This window comes from Pelecanus crispus, chromosome 13 (assembly GCF_030463565.1).
Source record: "Pelecanus crispus isolate bPelCri1 chromosome 13, bPelCri1.pri, whole genome shotgun sequence".
NCBI classification, from domain to species: Eukaryota; Metazoa; Chordata; class Aves; order Pelecaniformes; family Pelecanidae; genus Pelecanus; species Pelecanus crispus.
In genome coordinates this window covers 25,393,517-25,412,408 of record NC_134655.1, presented here as the reverse complement: position 1 = coordinate 25,412,408, position 18,892 = coordinate 25,393,517, and the positions used below count along the sequence as shown (strand labels likewise).

Here is an 18,892-nt window from a genome sequence, read left to right as displayed (position 1 = left end):
CTAAGGAATAGCCTAAGAAAATAAAATGGTCAGGAAAAGCCAAAGAGAACACTGGAGGACTACAGGAAATCTCAGCCGTGCTGCAGGACACAGGGGAAGGCACGTCCTCGGGGAAGGAGAAATGTGTTACTCCAGCTGAAGGGATAATGGGCACTATTACCGACTGTAAATGCCAAAAGCGTTGTAAAAGCAGAAGGAACTATAGATGTCTGGCTCTCTGACCCAGCAGATCATGGAGCACGTGTAAAGCTTTAAAAAACAAAACTAAACAAATAAACAACAACCAAAAAAACCCTCAACAGAACATGCCAAGCAGTTAACCTACAGCAAACTCTTTAGGCTACAGTAACAAAATTGTGTAGCTTTGTATAATGAGACGTTATTCCATCTATCACAGTTAAAGCTTTGGAAAAGTGCTCTGAAAGTATGATAGCCTAATTGGTCTCAACATTCTTTTTGCTTTGTTTTGCAGGGTAATCCTCCAAAGGAGGACACTTGAAGAGAAGCAGCTGGACATAGTAATACAGTAGTTCATTTCAGTCACTTTCTTTGAGGCAAGCATCCAAGTATAGGAGATGTTTCAAAAAGGTAATAGGTTTAAAGCAGCAGGAAATTAGTTAAGTGCTATCATTCTTCTAGGCAGTTAAGCATTGAAAGAAATGTGGGTTAAGTGTTTCTACATGAAAGTTTGAGAGAGTGCGCTGAGCAAAAGAACACCAGAAGCTACCTGGAGCTGTGGCAGAACCAAGTTTGCTCACTGATTCAAACAAATATGAATGAAAACAAACCAAAGAATGATGACATCTGTCTGAAAACCAGAGACTATTTGGGGATCTCTTTAGATGAATTAGGGGAAAAAAAGATGGAAGTAAGGATGCAGAGCGCGGTCGTTTTCCAGGAAAATGGACACAGAAATGTGCAGTTTTCATCTGTTACTCAGAGCTTCAACAGAGATGACTGTACTTGTGTTTGGCTGAATTAAATGAGGTTTATATCACCGATGAGACTATGTGTTTAATGATGTTTATGTTAAGTGGAATTAATTCTGCTTAAATCATTGGAAATGCAACTTCAGTCTGTCTGCTTGATCAGAATAGCAAACTAACAGGACTGAGATGCTGCAGACCTCTTTGAGAAAACCTGTGTAAGAAAACATCTCTTCTAACTACATGCATGTGATGTCTATACTGTGATAGAAGTTTGTGCATCGGGAACAGGAAAAAAAGCCCTTCTAAAGCTCTGTTTCCAGTCAGAAAATGAGTCTTTAAAATAGCTGTCCATACAAATCACCATTTTGACTCTAGCTGAAAAGGGCTGTATTTCCAGTATTCTCCTTCCCTCCTCATCATGAGAGCTACTATGGTCTACTGGATTCAGTTATTGTTACAGAGTCAGGACAATTTTGTCTTGGTGACAAGCATATAAAACAGTGCCAAGTAAAGGAGTGCAAAGAAAAAGAATTAGGCAGTGGGACAGAAAAAGCAGAAAAACTCAAGTACTGCAAGACACTGAAGATCTTTAGTGGGTCACAAATAAGTAGATATCACTGATCTTTTGGGTTTTTACTGGTTCCTGGGAAGAGAGGGAAGTTAGAGTAAGGTTAGTAACAGTAAAGGCCGAAGAGCACCATAGTAGAAATTTTTAAGGAGTGGATTTAAGGCTGGGACAAGCTTTGGTGCTCCCCCCTGCACTGACACCCCCACCCCCACCCCGCCTTTGAAATAGGTGATTTTCAGTGCTACACTTAAATATTTGAGTAGGAAGATCAGGGGTTTGGGAGCTCATTTTACTGCAGAATCTTGCTAAGCCCAAGAAAATATGATGGAAGCTGATGTCAGTTACAGGGAATATTTCAAGGTTAGTTCTTAGAAAGGTGTGAGTGCATTAGCTTTGTGACTAATGTTATAAGTAATGTTACAGCTGGGGTTAGGATTAAGGAACTGGAAAGAGCAGCTGGATGAACAGATTGGTGCAGGATGTTTCAAAATTTGAACAATTCAGATGGCAGCAAATAAAATGAACAGAAGTCAAAATAATTTCTTTTCTCTTGGAACAGCTGTCATGGTACAAAGGAAGATTAGGGCAGTCGTTAGGTTTTGTGGTTTATGTGTGTTGACAGTAGCTATGGGAAAAAAATCATACTTCTTACATTTAACCAAGCTCAGGTTCTGAGTTCTGGGACAGACACTCTTCTCTGAATCCAGGTATGCCAATGGAGTAGGTTATTTCTCGGAACTGTTTTCATTACCATGCAGTAGGTTACCTCCTTTGCTGGCAGTGTAAGTCCTATGTGGGCTTTCCTGACAGAGCTGGGTTAGGGAGTGCTCCCATAAGCTCCTCAGTCACCAGTTTGTTGAGAGAAGTAACTTCCAGCAAGCACTAGCAGAAGATATAATCTCCTAATGGCAAAGCAGGACTCTGGAAGACAGCTATCCCCTACCTTAAATCAGAGAGGGAGTCATGTCTCTCGTGACTTTCAGTTTAACTTTAGAAAGCAAAACAAAACAGGAGGTTCCTCAGTAGCGAAGAACTGTGAAGAATACATCTGGGTTTTGGCCTCTTGGCAATCTAGCACCTGACAGAAGGTGTTGGATATGACTCTCCTCTTTAAACCGAAACGTGTCTGAGCAAGACTTGCTCCCACCTAAGAGTGGTTTGTTTTGAATTAGTTTAAATTGACTGGGAACTAGTTCAAGCTGAAGCTCTGTGAATCGGTCACAAACTGAAATAAACGGCCCTAGTCAGAGCTTCCAGTGGTTGAACTGAAGCAGAGGGATATGATTTCCTCATTATTTTTCTGGGTCTGTTTGACTTTCATAACTGGACACCTGCAAGTGCAAATTAGGCATTTTTATGCAATGAAACTATCCAGTTCCAGTAGCCAGTGGTAGCAGAGGATAGGTTTGTTTCAGAAGTGCCTGGTTTGGGGAATTAGACACTGTTTCAGTGACTCGTACGCACATACAAAAATCTGGGAGCTTAAGCACACAGTGGTTTGTGTTCCAGAAAAGTGACTAAGAAGTTTGGCTAGCTTAAAACCTGTCTTGCTATTTCCTTTTCCTTTCTGTTTTCTAAAGCTCATTAGAACAGATATTTCTTTCCCTATATTTATCTCCGTAAAGCTTCTGTAAAGGTGTAACAGAATTATGGCTGATCGCATCCTGTAAAATTAGAGAGTTGGGGTTTACCTTTCAGGATATGGCTGCTTCTCAGTACAATAAGCAAGTAACAGATGTGAAAATACTCTGCAGGAAGAAAGTATGACATGAAACAAACATTTATTAAAAAGGTCTGTACAGACAAATTAAACAGGTAGCACACTGTTACTCCTACTGGGCACAGGAGTAAAATATTTAAAACACAGAAGCCAGTGAAAACACCAGATATTGCTAAAATACCTAAATGCTAAAATGAAAACCTATGTCGGAGGAATTAGAAAACTGTAAAATAAAGGAAAGCACTTTTATTTATTTAAAGTGCTAGTAAAGTCTTCATTTCTTGAATAGTCTGCTATTTAGAGTAACACATCAATGGCTATTCTTTAAAAATTAGATTCTGTAACTTGAAGCCTATAGCAGGTTCAGTCAGTCAGCGTCCTCTTTAGAAAAGCTAAAGTTGAATTCAGGAAGTGCAAGTATTAAAATTTGGCTTACATTTTCTCCGTAATGGGGTTAATGGGGTCCTTGGCACTAAAGTTTGAACAACTGATCTACCCCAGCTTGGGTACAAAAATTTCTATAGCAAAACCTTTTGACACAGTAGAGTGTTTGCATCCTTTTAGCATGAGCCTAAGGTGGGGAACAAGGGGAGAGGCTTGTGATTTTTTTTGCCATTTGGTTGCAGAACAACAGGACTATCCTTTGAGGCAAGTGAGGTACCAGGAAAAGACCCTGGAAACCATCTATAACAGAAGAATCCAGTGATTTTGTTGTCACTCAAATACCCATTGAAAAGGGAATGACAAAGCCAGGGTTAAACCAGGCTTTAGTAATACAAAAGTCTTGTGAGCTTTGAGAAGAGTCTTTTTGTGGCTATTAAGATAATTTAACCCAAATAAGAATTAATTTAAGCCAAGTGAAGAAGTACCCTCAAAGAACCTTAGGTACAAAGAAAGAGGCCGTTGTTGCTCCATGGAGCAAAAATGCAGTAGACTTGTGGTAAGAACTGTACTTCAGACAGCTTCCTCCTCTGACTAAAAAACAAGAAATCAATATTTCATAATTATCCTTCTAGTCTCTTGAGAAAGATGACTGGGAGAAAAGCGCCTGCGGCTGTCACAAGAAGAGCTCTTCATTTAAACTTCCTTGAACTTCCTTAATTCCTGTGAGGGAAAAGGAGAATGCTGGTTCCCTATGAAAGATACTGCTTCCCTCCCTCCCCCCAGGATCCCTCAATACATAATACAGATTTTGTCTCCTTGAATATCTCAAGTTGGAAGGGATCCATCGAGTCCAACTCCCTGCTCCTTGCAGGACTACCTAACACTAAACCATATGACTAAAAGCATCGTCCAGATACTCCTTAACTCTTGACAGGCTTGGTGGCATGACCACTTCCCTGGGGTGACCACTTCCCTGGGGAGCCTGTTCCAGTGACCGACCACCCCTCAGTGAAGAATCTTTTCCTAATGTCCAATCTGAACTTCCCCTGACGCAGCTGCATTCCATTTCCTCGTGTCCTATCGCTGGTCACCAGGGAGAGATCAGCACCTCCCGCTCCGCTGACCCCGTGAGGAAGGTGTAGGCTGCCATGAGGTCACCCCTCAGCCTTCTCTTCTCCAAGCTGAACAAACCAAGTGACCTCAGCCGCTCCTCGTAAGTCTTGCCCTTGAGACCTTTCACCACCTTGGTCACCCTCCTCTATAGTCTGATGTTCTTCTTACGTTGAGGCATCCAAAACTGCGCACAGTACTTGAGGCCGCACCAGTGCGGTGTACAGTGGGACATTCGGCTCCCTCGCCTGGCTAGCAATGCTGACGTTGGCTCTTTTGGCTGCCAGGGCACACTGTTGACTCTTAGACTCATTCTCAGCAATGCATGCTATTCGTATGGCAGAACTTTGTAAAGGATGTGACAACAGATTTGTAAACACTAGTACATGATTGATACAAACACAGTATGTCATATTCACATTTTTTCTTTTTTTAGCAAAACAAACCTTGTTAAACACGAGGGGACAAGAGACTAGTTTAAAAAAAGTAAAAATACAAAACTGCCATACTAAATTAGTAAATGGTGCCTCCTTAAGCATACTTCAGTTTAGAGCTCTAGAGATCTCCCAAGAAAGAACGAACCTGGCAAAGTAACAGTGAAGTGCGAGCAGCTATGACTAAGCCTATCTATTTCAGAACTGTAAGTTGAAGTTTCTACAAATCTATCCTTCTATTCGCACTACTTCATTGCAGACCACCTGCCCATTCTCCATTGTCACAATTTCTTAAATTTATGTACAACTGTCATCAAAGTATACTGCCCTCGTGCATGCACTTTGGGGGAGTCCATATACTGTCCTTTAACCCTGTCTGCATTTTCCCTTAAACTCAATAGGAATTGCTCTGAACTGGGCACACAGCACGTGGCTGCTCTGACATGTAAAAGTAGAATCCAGTATTTGTGTTAGGAAACGTGTAATGATAGAGTTAGCGCACTACTGCCATTTGGAGCGTGGGGGTCAGACTATCCTCCATTATTGCTATCTCACAGAGACTGAATCCCAGTAATTCAGCTAGCGGAATCTGCTCTTCATGTGTTTTCAGGGGCATGTGGTCCACATTCTGTCTCTGCTGTTGACGGATGTTTATTTGGCTATGAAACATTAAAATGGGAGAATACCAACTGAACTTGGCATAAATAATATGACTATATTCAATAAAATACTCGTGTACTTGATGGTGGAGTTGGGAAATTAGTGGCAATGTATGCGATTTGGCCAGCAAAATTGGTTTATGTGGATTTGTACAGTCCCCAGCATTTGGCAAAGTTTTCACCAGAGACTTGGGCCTTCCCCGTTCTTCCTATTTAACAAGCAAAGTTCTCACTATAACCACTCTAGCATGATAGTAGAGGAAAACCTGGGCTAAGGAGAGAAGAATGTAGACAGTCTCTGCCTCCTGAAGTTAGTGAAAAGAATATGTAATACTTGAGATCAATTTAGACAACAAAGGCAGTGACAAAACTGGCATTGGAAATGAGTAAGTTTTACGCCCCAGTTCTGTAGTTGGGTCACTGCCATCCTCCCCATTGGAGGAACTGTTGTTACATGAGGTGAAACAAAGGGAAGATGCGGATACAGGGAGTGGTCTAAAGCATCCTTTAGTCAGGGTTCTTTTGGCAGGCATACAGAGCAAGAAAAAACGCTGGGCTGAAATACAGCTTACTTGAAAGTGACCTATTAAAAGATACAAAAATAGGAAGTTTTGGTTGAGGGAGGATGATGACACCAAAGCCAGGCAGTTCTGCTGAAAGACGTCATTTTTAGTTTACACTGTTCCTGGTGCATGTTACTGAACTTCCCTGTGCTCTAGTGGAGCATATGTCTGCCAAGGGAGATTTTGGCTGTAGAAACCATGAATAGAAGACGTGCAGAATGGCTGATGATATAGTCTGTGCGCGCAGAGATTTGGGATATTTCGTGCATGTTTCCTAGAGAACCACAGTGAGCTGGTTGGCCGTAGAGCCTAGGAGGACCACTAATACAGTTCATTTGAGCCTTGTACTTAATCAGTCTTTCGACTGCTGAAAATAATACCATATTAAAATGTTAAAGCATCACAAATTACATAATTTTTAGAAATTCATACACAGCCAGCAACTTGATCCGCCTTCCAAATTTTACGTCAAGTTTGAGGGAATGGTACAGTCAAACTCTCCAGTAAATCAACACTCGTGCGTGTCCTTAATGCACTGATTTCCTGTATATCCAATTTCTTTTTTTCCCTGAACATTTCCTGTATAAGAAGAGCTCCACTGGATACCCAAACCTATGCAGTCTTACAAGCTTGGAAAACAAATTGTTCTTTAGTGAAACAAACAGACAGCCTGCTATTTCAGCACTGAAAATAGTCTCCTGTTACCCGGAGAAAACAGAAAAATCTTTTAGTAACATCTGTTTTTAAAAAGAGAACATAAAAGCATTTGTGGTAACCACATTTGGCTGATGGGAATAGCCTGGCATTTAGGATACTTGCGTAAGAATTCTACTTTGTTTAGGAGTCCAAAAGATGGAATGATTGAAATGTTAAACTGTAGCACCAGTAATATTTACTTTCCTAAACCCAAATCCTAAGGACTGGAAGGAAATTAAGACAGAACAGGAACATTGTGCTTACATTGCATTAAATAGAAAACAATGGGTCGGTCATACTTGAGTCTGCACTTCAGTAAAGTCTGGCCACATTTGCAGTTCTGCTGGAAGAGTACTGGAACAGGTCACGTGTTTGCTTGTCAGTCTTCTGGGTTTCATTCGTCCTGTTTCCTCTTGGGCTTTTTGGGATTCCGAGATCGGCTCTTTGCTTTGCAGAGTGGACATATGGGCGCATTCCGATGAATTTGTTGGTGACAGGATAAACATGCCTGAAACGTGACATTGCAGCCTCTTGTTACAAACATTTAAGTGGCGTTGTTACACGGGTTATTGAATATCATATTCTAAGTTACAGTACAGAAAAAAATAACTAAGGCTTCTTGCCTTCAAAGGCAAACCAATGCTACGTTCTATACAATCCAGGTCTCCGGGTTGTACAGTAACTGTAGGCCGAATGAAAAACTAGAGTATCTCATTGAATTGAAACTACAGCTCAGCAGACATGTGGTTCAGGCATGTATCAATAACTTTAGCATTAAATTCCATTTTGTGTTAAACGTTCCGCATGTTTTAAAGATGTTTACATGCGTAATAGCTCACTGAGTCAATGAGATACAATGAAGGCCAACTGTCACAGAATTCAAGGCAGGAGTGGGTGATTAGATGAATTCCACATATTTAAACACAAGATGCAGAACTCTCTCCTTTTGCTCTATACTAAGCCCTTTAACCTCCATTTGACTGAAACATATTACTTTCAGAAAGGCTCTTCTGTGGCCTAACTCCAGATAGTAAGTACATAACGACAGCGTACCTACGTCAGTTTGCCTCCTTCGTCAGTGAATCTTTGGAACTTGGGTGGGATGAATACCCCTGTGGGATTACTTAGCTCTTTTTACTGACTGCAGAAGGAGCTGAGTAAAACTGTCACATAAGTGCCTGCGGTTAGGTTAAATTAATCCAATCTTGACTTGAAGATCCCAAGAAGTGCAGAAACAGTCACCTTTCCAGGTAATTTGTACCACCAGTAATTACTGTCCCTCATAAAATACGTGCATTGCTTCTAATATGAATCCATTTGAGATTAACTCCCAGCTATTAGTTTTTCTTTTGCCCAGCATTTTTTTTTCTTCTTACATGCCTTTCTCCCACATGAAACACAAGAGGAGTGGAAATTGCCCACATCTCTGCTGATGGAGACTCTCGAGTCATAAAGGAGTCAAATAATACAGAACCTTGTCCTTAACCCTTGGTGACTGGTGCTACTATTTTAAGTTTGCTGGGGTTGCTCTTGATTTGAACCACTGCAGGAAAAATCAGAACCAGGACACATCATTTTTTCTTTTTGTAAAAATTGATCAACTTTATAAACATAATACATTCCGATGACAAAAAAGAAAACCCGGCGCATTCCATCTCCTGACCTTCATTGGAGGTGGCTGTTGTCTGAACGTTGCTGTCTGTCTGGTATCTTGTTTCCTAGCCACTTGCAGCTGTTGGGCAGCCGCTGCAGCTGCAGCCAGAGACTCTGGGATGGGAGGCTCCTGTGGCTCCGTCTGCCATTCCGCTTTCTGCTTTTCAAAGTAGCTAGACAAAAGAAAAAACAATAAAAAATATAACCATATTCTGGAATATTCTATTAGTTTGCAAAGGATATTTTGTGTTAAAATATAATGGATCACATTTCCCCATCACGTTCCTCCACTAGTGTCAAATTGCCTACACTTAGACACCACTTGGACTAGTTCACAAATAGAATTGGTGGTATTTTCCTCTGTATTTATATTTTCCTCTGAATTTGTACACTTCAGCCAGATTCCAGATTGTCAGCTTCTAAGGTATCTTGATGTACAACTGGATATAAATCTAATAGGATGGAAAACAGACAACATAAATATTTAACAGCTTTAGATGCACCTCTGTCAAACTTAGTTTTTATATTTTATTCTGTTAAAATGAGTAACTTTTGTATGCAATAGATTAATACGTTCTTTGTAGTCTCAAGGTGCTTGGAATGGGAAACAGCATTTCTGAAGAAATGCAAAAGAAATCTTGAAAACTGTGTCTGTGAAAATGATGCCAAATGTGCTGGGCATTAAATGTAAGTTTCTTAAAACATCACTTGCATTTAAAACTGATCTGTTAAACAAAGGACACTGTTCTTTGAATAGTAGCTAATTCTGTCACCCTCCCCCACCTAGGTCATACCTGAACATGAAACTGTAATTTATAATCCAAATCTATTCCACATCTAGGGTAAACCTCCTTGTTGACAGTTGTAGGTGTATGGCTAAATGCCACTGCCATGTGCATGAGGCAAAAAGTAAAATTCTGACTAGCAGGAGCACAAACCAACTGAAGAATACTTGTTTTGTATCCCTTTCTTGTATTGCCTCCTACATCTGCTTCCTAAACAAGCAAAAAAAAATTATTTTCAGGAAAAAAAAGTCTTGCTAGAAAAAGCAGCATACAGTATAAAAATCTAGAGAACCAACCACCCTTGAATTTTTGCATGTCACATGTAGTTCGCAGCTTGGAATAATCCAGATTTAACTTCCAACAGATTCAGACTGAATGTTATCAAATACACGTGCTCCCACATCCCTTTTTTGTCAACTTTTGTTTTTCATGCTTGCCTCTTAAGTTCTTTTTTTTCCACCTACCAACAAAAGCAAAATGACAAAATAACCAGTAGAATCGAGAGAAGGTATAAAGCCAGATAATGTTTGCTTTGGAGACTTACTCAAGGGACAGTTTCTCTTCCTCCTCACATAGATCTGGCAGCCTCTGCAATCCCAGAGTCATCCGCAAAGCATCTACATGCTCCTTCAGGGGTTTGTACTCCTCATGCAGGCGACGAGTAGATTCCAAGAGCTTGTTGAGATCGTTCTCAGACTGCTTGATAGTATTCTCCATCTGAAACAGGACGATGGGAACGCTTTTAAAGAACTGTTCCTCTAACAGGCCTCTGATTGAGCAAGAGACTGCATCAGAAAGAAGACATTTTTCTCACTCAGGTTGGAAAAGATTGGAGACAATGTAATAAAGTGTTAAGATACTGGGAGAATAAAAAATGGGCAAGGAAGAAGCAACTGAAAGTGACATACGAGATGCATTTTCATTTAGAAAAGGTGCACTCAACCCATATGACGTTCTGCACAACGGGAAAAGCAGGTAGACAGTGTACAGATAAGTCAGCAAGTGAGGAGCTATGGAAAACTCTCAAGGGACATTAAAAAAGAAATTACACTAATTTTCTGTGTTTCTAAGATACCTGAACACCGATGGTTAGAAGTTAACAAACAAGCTAAAGAAAGGTTCCTGCTTCTCTTACTGCAGTAAATGGGCAGCAGCAAAAAAGACAATCTGACAGGAGAAAGAGGGGAGGATGAAACAGAGACTGAGGTTATACAGCTGGGTAGGGGAACAGACATTTCAAGTGATAAATAAATGCAGTCTGCACATCCAGTACATAGCTTGTACTTGCTTACAGTGTGGGAGCTTTTTTCTTCTGGTGCAAAGCACAGATACCTTCAGAGCTAGAAACCACTGTACAGTCATGTAAGTGCCCTAACATGACATAAAAGGTTTAAAAGTTTAAGAATATATTCCCCATTTAGCCCCTCTAATTGGCTAAGCTTCCTTGTTTATAAACTGTTTTTCTCTTATTTGTATTAATTCCTTTCAGACTGGTGCTTCTTAAAGTTTGGTGATTCCACTCAGCGATGAAGGTCAGCTCTTACTACAGCTTTAACAAATGTCATGTATTTTCCCAAAATATCTTTTCTTCTAAAAACCTCCAGTCAAAAGTCCCACCTGGCTGCCAAAGTTTCTCTGTTTCCAGGTGCTAAATGAGAAAAGACTAACGGGAAGACCAGTTTTCTGTGGGACTGCCAGAGTGATGTTACTGTGACTACTGGTAAAGTTGTAGCCAGAATGGGTTTGGTTATCTGTCCTCTTGGTGCAAATGCTTACTGTGCGAACATTACAAATTATCCTGCCTAACGCAGACAGGAAAAAACAATTATCCTGAGGCAAATTTACTTTGCACTTTGTAGGATCCTAGGACGGTGTTGTAAAGTCCAGATTATTGAACCAGTGATAGTCCACTGATGTGCACAGTTCCATAACCCGTGGAATGATTCATATAGAACCGTGTCTTAGGCTGCCCGCAGTTGGACTGTTGCGTACCACATTAATATCAGCATGGATCAGTCGCAGCTCCTCCACGTGGGCCATCTTCTCTTGCAGCAGCAGGTCCATTTCCTGTTTGTATTCTTTCAGGTGCCTCTCCTCAGACTCCAGGGCTTCAAATTCTGCTTTCAGTCGTGCCTTTATTTTTTCCATCTGCAAAGTCTTATTCCTGGATCCCAGTGATAATTAAAAATATACAGAAACAACAGTAAGTCACTGCAACATATTTTTGCAAGGTGTCACTTTATATGTGAATAGATGAAGAAGGTAAATAGCAGTAACAGACAAGGGTGAGACTAAATGAGTCTGAGAAAGGATGAGGTGCAATGAGAGAACTGAATTCTAATCCCAGCTATTTTGCTGATCTTTTCAGTGCTATGAGAATTCTTACACTGAATTATGAAATTAATGGAACATTGTCAGACTTCAGAAGTTACTGTAGATTCAGAGAATTTGTACCAGTAGAGTTCTACTGCATCAATTAACTCAGATTAAACCCTAGTTCCAAAATAGAGAAATCCAGAAAATCTGGGAGGTTTAGCACAGGATTCTGAGAAATGTAAAATGAATTGGAGGTGATTATAGTGTCATATACACTAACTAAAACTACGTGGACAGTAATTTGGACTGCTAAAATACTAACTTTAACTTCAGGTTAAAGAAAATTCCGGAGCAATGACATATCAGAATAGTAGAAACTGAAATGACACTGGCCATCAACATCCCACTTGCAAGTAACTCTGCATTTTCTTGGTTCTTGGCTAAGATCTAGTACCTGTCACATATTTGTAAATGTTTCTGCCCATATCCTGCATTCTGATTTTTTTTCATTTGTGCCAATATGGAATTCCATAGCAAAAATGTTTAGATACTCGGTCCTTATCTCTCTCTCTTCAAAGCTAATAATCAAAGAGTGTGAGTTTCACTCATCAGACAGTTCTGAGCAGCAGAACAGCCTACTGCTGTTGTGATTCAACGCTTGTCCAAGCTGTTGAACAGAACAAACAAACTGTTCTTGTTCCTGTGATTTATTTAATGAAGAAGCCGTAGTTATTTTTCCTGTACTGGAAGTTAGAATACGATACTGGGTAACCAATGTGTCAACACCACTTAAATGTTTCTAACAAGGGGCTGCAATGTCACATTTCATGCTTGTAATCCAGAGTTCCAGGACTCCTTGCTTTACCTTGCCCCAAACAAACAATGTAGCATTCCTTTTTAATCACCTAATGCCTAGTACAAATAGATCCATATTGGTTTCCGAGCGCACTACCGAATAACACAGTAGACTTCCTACAGGCGTGATATAAGAGGGTGCTGGGGAAGAAGGGGTTTGCACTCATATTTAAATATCCTATTCCTATCCCAATGCAGAGTGGGGCAAGTTTGCTTCAAATTCACAGTAAGCAGCAAAGCTGGCTATAGAATGCAGTCTGCAGACTATAGGAAGCTGCCTATCAGATTAGCAATGAAATCCCAGCACAGGGGTTTCACCCTGATCCTAGAACAGGGTGTGCCACTTCCCTTCCCACTAGGCTCGGACTTGCTCCCACTGAAGCAAGCAGCACAGGTCTGACGTTTTTAATGGCAGCAGAAGGCCCTGAGCCCCTGGGAGGTAGCTGGTCTATCACATATTTCTAGGAAATGGGATTCCTAACCCTCCGTGGGGTGCTCGTTCCCTTTACAAACTGTTTCCACACCCAGTCCCCAAGGGCTCTTTCTGAAACTGCTTGCACAGCACTGAGGAATGGATGGTTTATCTCAGTGTTATCCTATATCATAAGAACAGGAGACTATGTATATCCTGGGCTTTAACAGAGTTACTGTTTTCTCTCATTCCAACCAAACTTCCCAAAGAAATGTTAAAGCTAGCCCGAGGACTCTTCTGTAAAGTATGTGGCAGGTGTCTGTATAAATTTTATTCTTGCCTTCATTTGGCCAAAGCTCACCCTCTGTTACTGTCCTTCTTGGGGAGGCTGTGACATTGTGCCTGCGAATCCTCCCCTCAGTCCCCTCGCTTCTGTTTCCAGATCAGTCTTTCTGAGTTTGGTATCTGCTTATGCACCTAGTTTTGGTAAACTTTTCCTGAGTGTGTGAGACATCACTGGCACAATGGGCTTCCACCATTTGCTGAGGAATGTGGCAGAAAGCAGAGTCGGTCCCTGGGACAACTGATTATGGCTATCTATTCCAAGTATTATAGCTAGTAATGTGAGCAGGGTTCCTCCCTCTCGCTTCAGGAGTTTATAAAGCTGCAAGAGATAAAACCAGTATCAAAAAACTCCAATATGTATTCAGAAATGGGTTGCCTGGTAGGGATGATATCAATGAAGGAGATTTAAAATGGAACAATTAAAAAATTGAAAGTCAGAGGGACTGCTGCTTGTTTCCTTAGAACAAAATAAGACAAAATTTTGCCTTGCATTAGTACTTCAGAAATAATCTTAACAGTAAAGTTCTTTCCTCCATATAAATAAGTCGTAGGAGATATAGATTACTATTCCCAGTGATGGCAACCCATGACTATTAAGAATAGAAATACCAGACCAAAGATAGATACAGGAAACAGTGACAAATAAGGACACATCAGAGGTCACTCAGAGACATTTACGGATACTGTGGAAGACATATTTAAAATAAAATTTAACAAAATTCACTTGGTAAGTATGATTATTATGTCTGTACTGCAGCTCACCATAGAGTTCATCACCTTGTTTCATATAGTATGTTTATTATAGAAAATATGAAGTGTATACCTGTGAGCATACGTTTATTTTAAAAGGTACACAGTCATTCCAGTTCTGAAAAGTCTGTATCTCATCATTAGAGTAAAAAATAGCTGATAGAATAAGAAGTCAACTAGTAAAAGTTTCATAAATGAAGTGCAGAAGAAGCCTGGATGTAGATAGAATTCAAGTATGTAGCTACAACATTGTAATCTTTAATGCCATTGGAGGTGTTCTGTCATTTACTATACAATGGCATATACTAGTCTGAATGTAAATATTGGACTTAAGCCAGTAAAAGAGATCCTCTCTGCCTTCCCTTTTAAATGTGGCAATATCCCACTAAAAAGTACCATCCAACCATCTACGCCTGTTTTCATCAAGTCTCATTGTTCTCATTGACTTAGAACGTTTATTTAGCAATGGCAGCTTTGATTACTGAAACTGGGACTATTTGTCCCCAATTTCCTCCCTGTTTCCTCCCTTGTATTTAGGGCATGCGTTCGCCTAAGACAATGGAAACAGATCAGTTTCCTCGCTGCTACTAGTCACTAGTTCTGTAGAACTATTTAATGCATATAAATAAGCATGTGCAGATATGTTTGGACTGTGGGCATATACATAAGTATTCCATTGACTACAAATTATATGTATGTATCTATAGATATGGATATAGATACAGGTCTTCAAAATCAGATTCCAGAATCCCTTCAAAAACCCGTCTGAGCTGCCTTTAATAAGTGATAAAAGATCAACTACAGGAATGGGTAATTTCTTTGATTTTGATTGTGAGGGCTTTTTTCCTCTCTGCCTGTAGCACAATACATGGAATGCAGATTAAAATAAAGCCTGCCAAATCTATCAGAGGTGTGTCTGTAAACTTAAGAAATTCTCGTGCTTATTTTGAAGGAAATTCTTCATAGAATGCAAGCTCCTTTTAAAAGATTTGGAGATGAAAAAATAGGTGTATTTGATCAGGTTTTGTTAAAGGCAACTCAAAATTGACATCAGTGTTGCAAGTAGGATTGACTTTTTGATGCTGATTTTTTTTAAAGTATATTCAAGCAACTTGATACTTCATTGTACACTAAAGCTAGTAACATCACCTTTACAGTACCTTACGCCACAAACTAATAGCAAAAATGTCTTAATTACAGTTTATATATCACCTCTGAATACATTATCAGAAAGCTGAATGCACCATGGATTTCCAAATACAGGATACCACTCTCTCTGAAAAGATAATTTAATGAGGTGTTTAAATTAAGTGTTAAAATAATCGGACCACAAACTGTAGTAGGCCATATTTAGATCTGTATTTTAAAACAGAGCCTGCCTAACAGTTGAGTAGAAAAGCATTGTCCTTACTCTGCAAAGTATGTGTTGTCCCATCTCTTTCTACAAATAGTTTTGGGATGCTAGAGACACACGAATATTTCTGCTTGATCTTTGTTTGCCTTTGTGGTATTGTGTGAAGAAGGCCGAGGCCCACACACTGCTGCCTGATTCACCTCTTCCACGGTAAAATGTGCGGCTTAGAGGTGCTGTTACCAGCCAGAAGTCTCTGTGACCACCTGCACGCACTGCTGGGGCAGCACCTTTGTCCCCTGCCCGCTGTCCTCTCTCCCCGATAGCCCCTCTCCAGCTGTCCTGTCCCAAAACACTTCTCATCACATCCCAAAACACTTCTCATCGCTCAGGGGTCACCTACTGTCAGCGCGCCTTGCACCTCCCAGCTACATCCAAAATCACCGCCCTCACTTTCTTTGCGATGCGCTTTGGCTTTTGGACGCAAAATTCCTACTAAATATAGACAGCTCAGGCCTTATCCTGAAAATGCCAAAGCCAGAGAGTGACAATGCCCTACCTAAAGCTCAGGAGCACCCCGCGGAGCACCCCGCGGAGCACCGCGCCCAGGGCGCTGCGCCCAAGCCGCGCTGCAGGGCCGGCGGAGCGGGGCGGGCCAGCTCCGTGCCTTGCGGCGGGTCCGACGGGGGCGGCCGGCAAAGCCCGGCGCCGGCGCGGCCCGGTCCCTGGCTCCCCGGAACGGCCCCGCCGCTCGCCGCCCCGCTCGCCGCGGCCAGCCACAGCAGGCAGGGAGACCTGCGCGGGCTGCCCTCGCCCGCCGCAGCCGCCCCCCCGCCTTCGGGCAAGCGGGAGGGCCGGGCAGAACGGGGCGAGCTGGGCGCGGGCGGCTCCGCGGGCCCAGCCGCCCCCCGCTCACAGCCGGCGCGCAGCCCCCACGCTCCCCCGCGGGCCGCAGCCCCCGCCCGAGGCGGCACCTGGGGGGCGCCGGCCCTGGCAGCGAGCAGCCCGGTGCCGGTGCCGGTGCCGGTGCCGGTGCCGGTGCCGGTGCCCTCCCGCCGGCCTCCGCCCGGTGCCCGCCGCGCTGCCCCGCCCGGCCCGGCCACCCCTGCCCTGCCCGGCCGCTTGCCCGTGCCGTCCGCGGGGGCACCTCCGTCCGCGGCTGTAGGTGTCACACTCCGCTCTTCCTGCCATCCCCTTCCTCTCCCGGCCCGTCAAGGCTCCTGCCGAGGAGTGCGTGGGGCAGAAGAACAGATTCATGACAGAAAGCCTCAGGAATAAGAAATAATAATCCAAAGGGCTAAAAAAAACCCCACCCGCAGCGCGACACCACTCCCCCAGCTGCGTGGGGCTGCTGCGTCCTTCCCACCCGCGCACTCCTCCTTCCCGTGTATCACTCGGGGCTAATTCTCTGGGAAGGCACGACCATTGCCGCCCTTCACTGCGCATTCCGGCGGCGATTCCCAGCGGCGGATGCTCCTTCCCTACTTAGAAAAAAATGTATTTTCAGCTCTTATCAGCAAGCCCAGCGGTGGTTTTCTTTCCCTCAGCAGCACAATAGCTACTTTCAGATCGCTGCAACTCCTCCGCTCCCCCGAGGAAAAAGCCGCTTCACGTAACCGATGCGGCACAAAGCAAACGTACCTGATCTCCTTGATGCTCTCGAGTTTGCACATAATTTCTTGCTCATCTGCCATGCTTTTCACTCCCGATTTAAGCCTCCCGTGAAAGGTACAAAATGCCAGGGGAAAAAAAGAAAAAACATACAATAGACACAATGTAGTCACCCCCTCCTCGCGTACGGTCTCTGAGGCTGTGCGCTGGCTGCGGGGGGAGCTGTGGGACTTGGAGTCCAGCTTCCCATTGCTGCGGCGGCAGAGAGCCGCCGAGAGACTACAACACCCACAAGGCAGAGCAGAGCGTGCCGGCCCTGCTTCCTGCAACTACATTTTAAATCAATCTGTCACACCTCATTATGTCAAAGGTTGTTAGGAGTGCAGAAAAAGCAGGCGGCTTCCTCCTGAGATCTGCGCAGTGTGTAGCATTTCATCAAAATTATCGAATACTGTTGAATGAGTTCACGGTTTTGGTCAAAAACTTTTCTGACACAAAGGCATGCTTTAGCCATTATTACTACCATGCTGCTTTCTGCTAGATGCTCTGAGTGATGTGACCGTGTCTGGAGTTCAGAAAAGACATATTTTGTTCTTTAGGTTCTTCTTTTTTTATTTCTGCTACTACGCATGGCACTTGTAACTATGGCAAAGAAAAACAGAATGCAAATAAAACTCTTGGATTGAGGAGAGTGACCATTTGTCTTTCTATGAACATCCTAGCCAAGACTATCAGAGGACTTTACAGAGATTGATGAACAGACTCTCAGTCTTTCCTCAGCCAGGTAATTATTTTCGTTTGGCTTCTGTAATGTACTAAGCACTGTGCTAAGCTATGATGATAACAGTTATATCTGAACGCTTTGGAAGGTCTCTTCCAGGATATGTCCTAAGGGACCACAGTGTAAATTCATGATCCTTCACCTGTATGCCCAAGCGTTTACCCCGGGGTTTGCCAGCTCTGATGGTCATCCTGCTTCACTAGGAAAGGCCATCTGGAAGGTAGAGGAGTCTCCATATTGCTTTTAAGAACTACTTAGATAAAGGTGTCTCCATACTAATCCAAGTGCTGCAGATCCTTGCTTTGAGGTAGGGGTTTTGACCTGATTGGGGTTGAGTTACCCTTACAAATGTGGCATATAGCCTGCCACTGCAATGGCCTGCTCCTGCTTCTTTAGTGACCTCGCAACATGGCCAGGGGCCTGGGGACTGGACGAGTTGTCACACATGAGCGTGGATTTAAGTGTCCGCATTAGGGTCTCAAGTCAGACAGTGCGCTCTTGAGAGGGCTGAAAAATGAAAGAACATGTCCTGGCAGAGGAGGACCTCTCACCAGGAGTCACTGAGAATGAAAAAGGGTAGGCAACCAGGAGGGTTTGTCTGGAGAAGGGATGGGGCCTGAGACTGGAGTGGTAGCTGGGAGGAAGGCAGACAAACAGATCTGAAGATAAAGCTAATTTGGAATTTTTGTCTATCCAAGGCTTCAAAGGCGTAGCTCCTACTTATCTGTAAATGTTTCTACTCCTGCTCATTTGTTTTAAAGAAACTGAGGTGTATTCTCATTCAGTTGCGGATGCATTTATGTCAAATATTGTCTGGAACTTTCCCATTTATTAATTGTCATGATGAGGAATCACACAGTCTTCTCTTGTGCACTCAGATGAGCTAAAACTAAAACTACAACAAAAATATCACTTGCTGCATTTGGAAATGACCTGCATAGTCTGAAACAAATACAGAAAACCTACTGAG

The 18,892-nt window shown here is 42.6% G+C and overlaps 1 protein-coding gene across 1 annotated transcript; it reads right to left on the bottom strand.

Moving 5' to 3' along the window:
* Positions 1 to 7,457: 7,457 nt before the first annotated feature.
* Positions 7,458 to 17,224, bottom strand: ZC4H2 (zinc finger C4H2-type containing). The gene is made up of 5 exons (XM_075720730.1): positions 17,172 to 17,224; positions 11,494 to 11,665; positions 10,046 to 10,218; positions 8,727 to 8,889; positions 7,458 to 7,571 (listed from the first exon to the last, which is right to left on the bottom strand). Exons 1-5 carry the CDS (start codon positions 17,222 to 17,224, stop codon positions 7,458 to 7,460), a joined length of 675 nt encoding a protein of 224 aa, XP_075576845.1.
* Positions 17,225 to 18,892: the final 1,668 nt, after the last annotated feature.